Source organism: Eucalyptus grandis, chromosome 1 (genome assembly GCF_016545825.1).
Source record: "Eucalyptus grandis isolate ANBG69807.140 chromosome 1, ASM1654582v1, whole genome shotgun sequence".
NCBI lineage: Eukaryota > Viridiplantae > Streptophyta > Magnoliopsida > Myrtales > Myrtaceae > Eucalyptus > Eucalyptus grandis.
The window spans coordinates 34,700,793-34,702,406 of NC_052612.1; the positions used below are offsets into that span (position 1 = coordinate 34,700,793).

The 1,614-nt window shown below is 41.6% G+C and overlaps 1 protein-coding gene across 1 annotated transcript; it reads right to left on the bottom strand.

Moving 5' to 3' along the window:
* Nucleotides 1–781: 781 nt before the first annotated feature.
* LOC104434866 lies at nucleotides 782–1,108 on the bottom strand. The gene has a single exon (XM_010047724.3). The coding sequence runs from the start codon at nucleotides 1,106–1,108 to the stop codon at nucleotides 782–784; it is 327 nt and encodes a 108-aa protein (XP_010046026.1).
* Nucleotides 1,109–1,614: the final 506 nt, after the last annotated feature.

The window sequence follows — 1,614 nt, forward strand, 5'->3', positions numbered from 1 at the left end:
CCATCCCCTCCTAAAAGACAAAAAGGATAAAGGCAAAGTGTTCTTAGAAATTTTATTTTTATACCCTTGATTAATCACAAAAAATAAAGTTAATTTTCATGAATAACTTAATAAAGAGAGAAGAAACTTAATTTTTGCAATATTCGATCGAGAGAAAGAGAGAGCGCGCAAACGAACTTCGCTGTTATTGGGAAACTCTACACCCAGCAGCCAGCATTCTGGCTTTTATCAAAAGGTATAAAGACCATGTTAAATGTTTTTGCACTTGTTTTTCATTAGAGTTACTTGCCCAAAGACAAATATAAAACCCAAAAGGAAAAATACAAAAGAAGAAGAAACCACTGACCCTTATCTTCAAAATAATCTTAAAGGAAACAGAACCTTTTCTTTCCTCTGTGGTCTTGATGGATTGTAGACTAACAAAAACCAAACAGAACAGACAACAGATGCCTTAAATCTTATCAACAAAGGTAAAGACATGCAAACTCAAATCAACGAAAATGAGATTCTGGAAAACAGAATATGTGTATTTTTTGTGCGGCTATTCAAATCCTGGAAAGCACACTGACATGATCAGTACAAATGTGTTCTCCCACCGAGAAACAGCAGAATAAAAGGAGAAAAGAATTTGAACATGGCTCATATCTAAAACTTACATGCCCCATTACATCCATGCCCACACTCTATGTCTAATAACTTACAGTCCATACATGTGCAAGAAAGAAAAATGGGATCAAAAGCAAACTCTCTCTCTCTCTCTCTCTCCCCCAGCTGATGAGATCTACATCAAGATTGCATACCGCATGCTGTCGTTGACCATGAGGTGATTCATCTCCGAAATCTGCACGAACTCATGCCCAGAAGCCCACACCCCATCAGCACCGTTCACGTGAGGATGAGACAGGCAAGAGAGTACCGTGAACGGGGCCTGCACGAGGCCGCATATGATCGACAGGCCGCTCCACCCGCGCCGTGGCGCCAGCCCGTCCAGTTCTTGCGCAAAGACAGCTCCGTTCTGGCCACCTCCGGACATACCTTCATCGGCAACCCTAGAGCTCTTCCTCCTGTTCTGGAGGTTCCTCCTTACGACTGATAACATTTGCCACATCTCTTAAGGAATGAAGAGAGCTCGACCTTGGTTGTTTTGAGTATGGCGGATTCGAATTATTGTGGAAAACGTTGAGCGTATTGTGAGTTTCTATATGTGATTGAGCGAGTGCTGTGTTGTGGTGTTTGACTGTGGCTCTGATAGTGCTCGTGCTTATCAGAAAGCTAAGGTTATGGGTGCTTTTTAAGGGCATTCATCACTCGTGCTTTTTCCAACTTTTTTCTTAGCTGGGGTCTTTCAATATGCTAATTATGTTGGTGGGGGCGTATCAAACCAACATGCCGACAAAGCTGCCTAATTATGCATAGAGCCTTCTAGTAGTTATATGAATGTTGTGAGTCACCAAAACCAGAGAAGCATTGTGGGGTATTAAACTTTTTCCCTAAGTTCATCACCAAACTTATGAAGCGAAACATACACGCATGAAAGTGTTCAACGCTAGTTCTTTGAGATACATCTGATCATACATGAAAAGAGGCCATGCCTCTGGTCGAATGACTCAATTG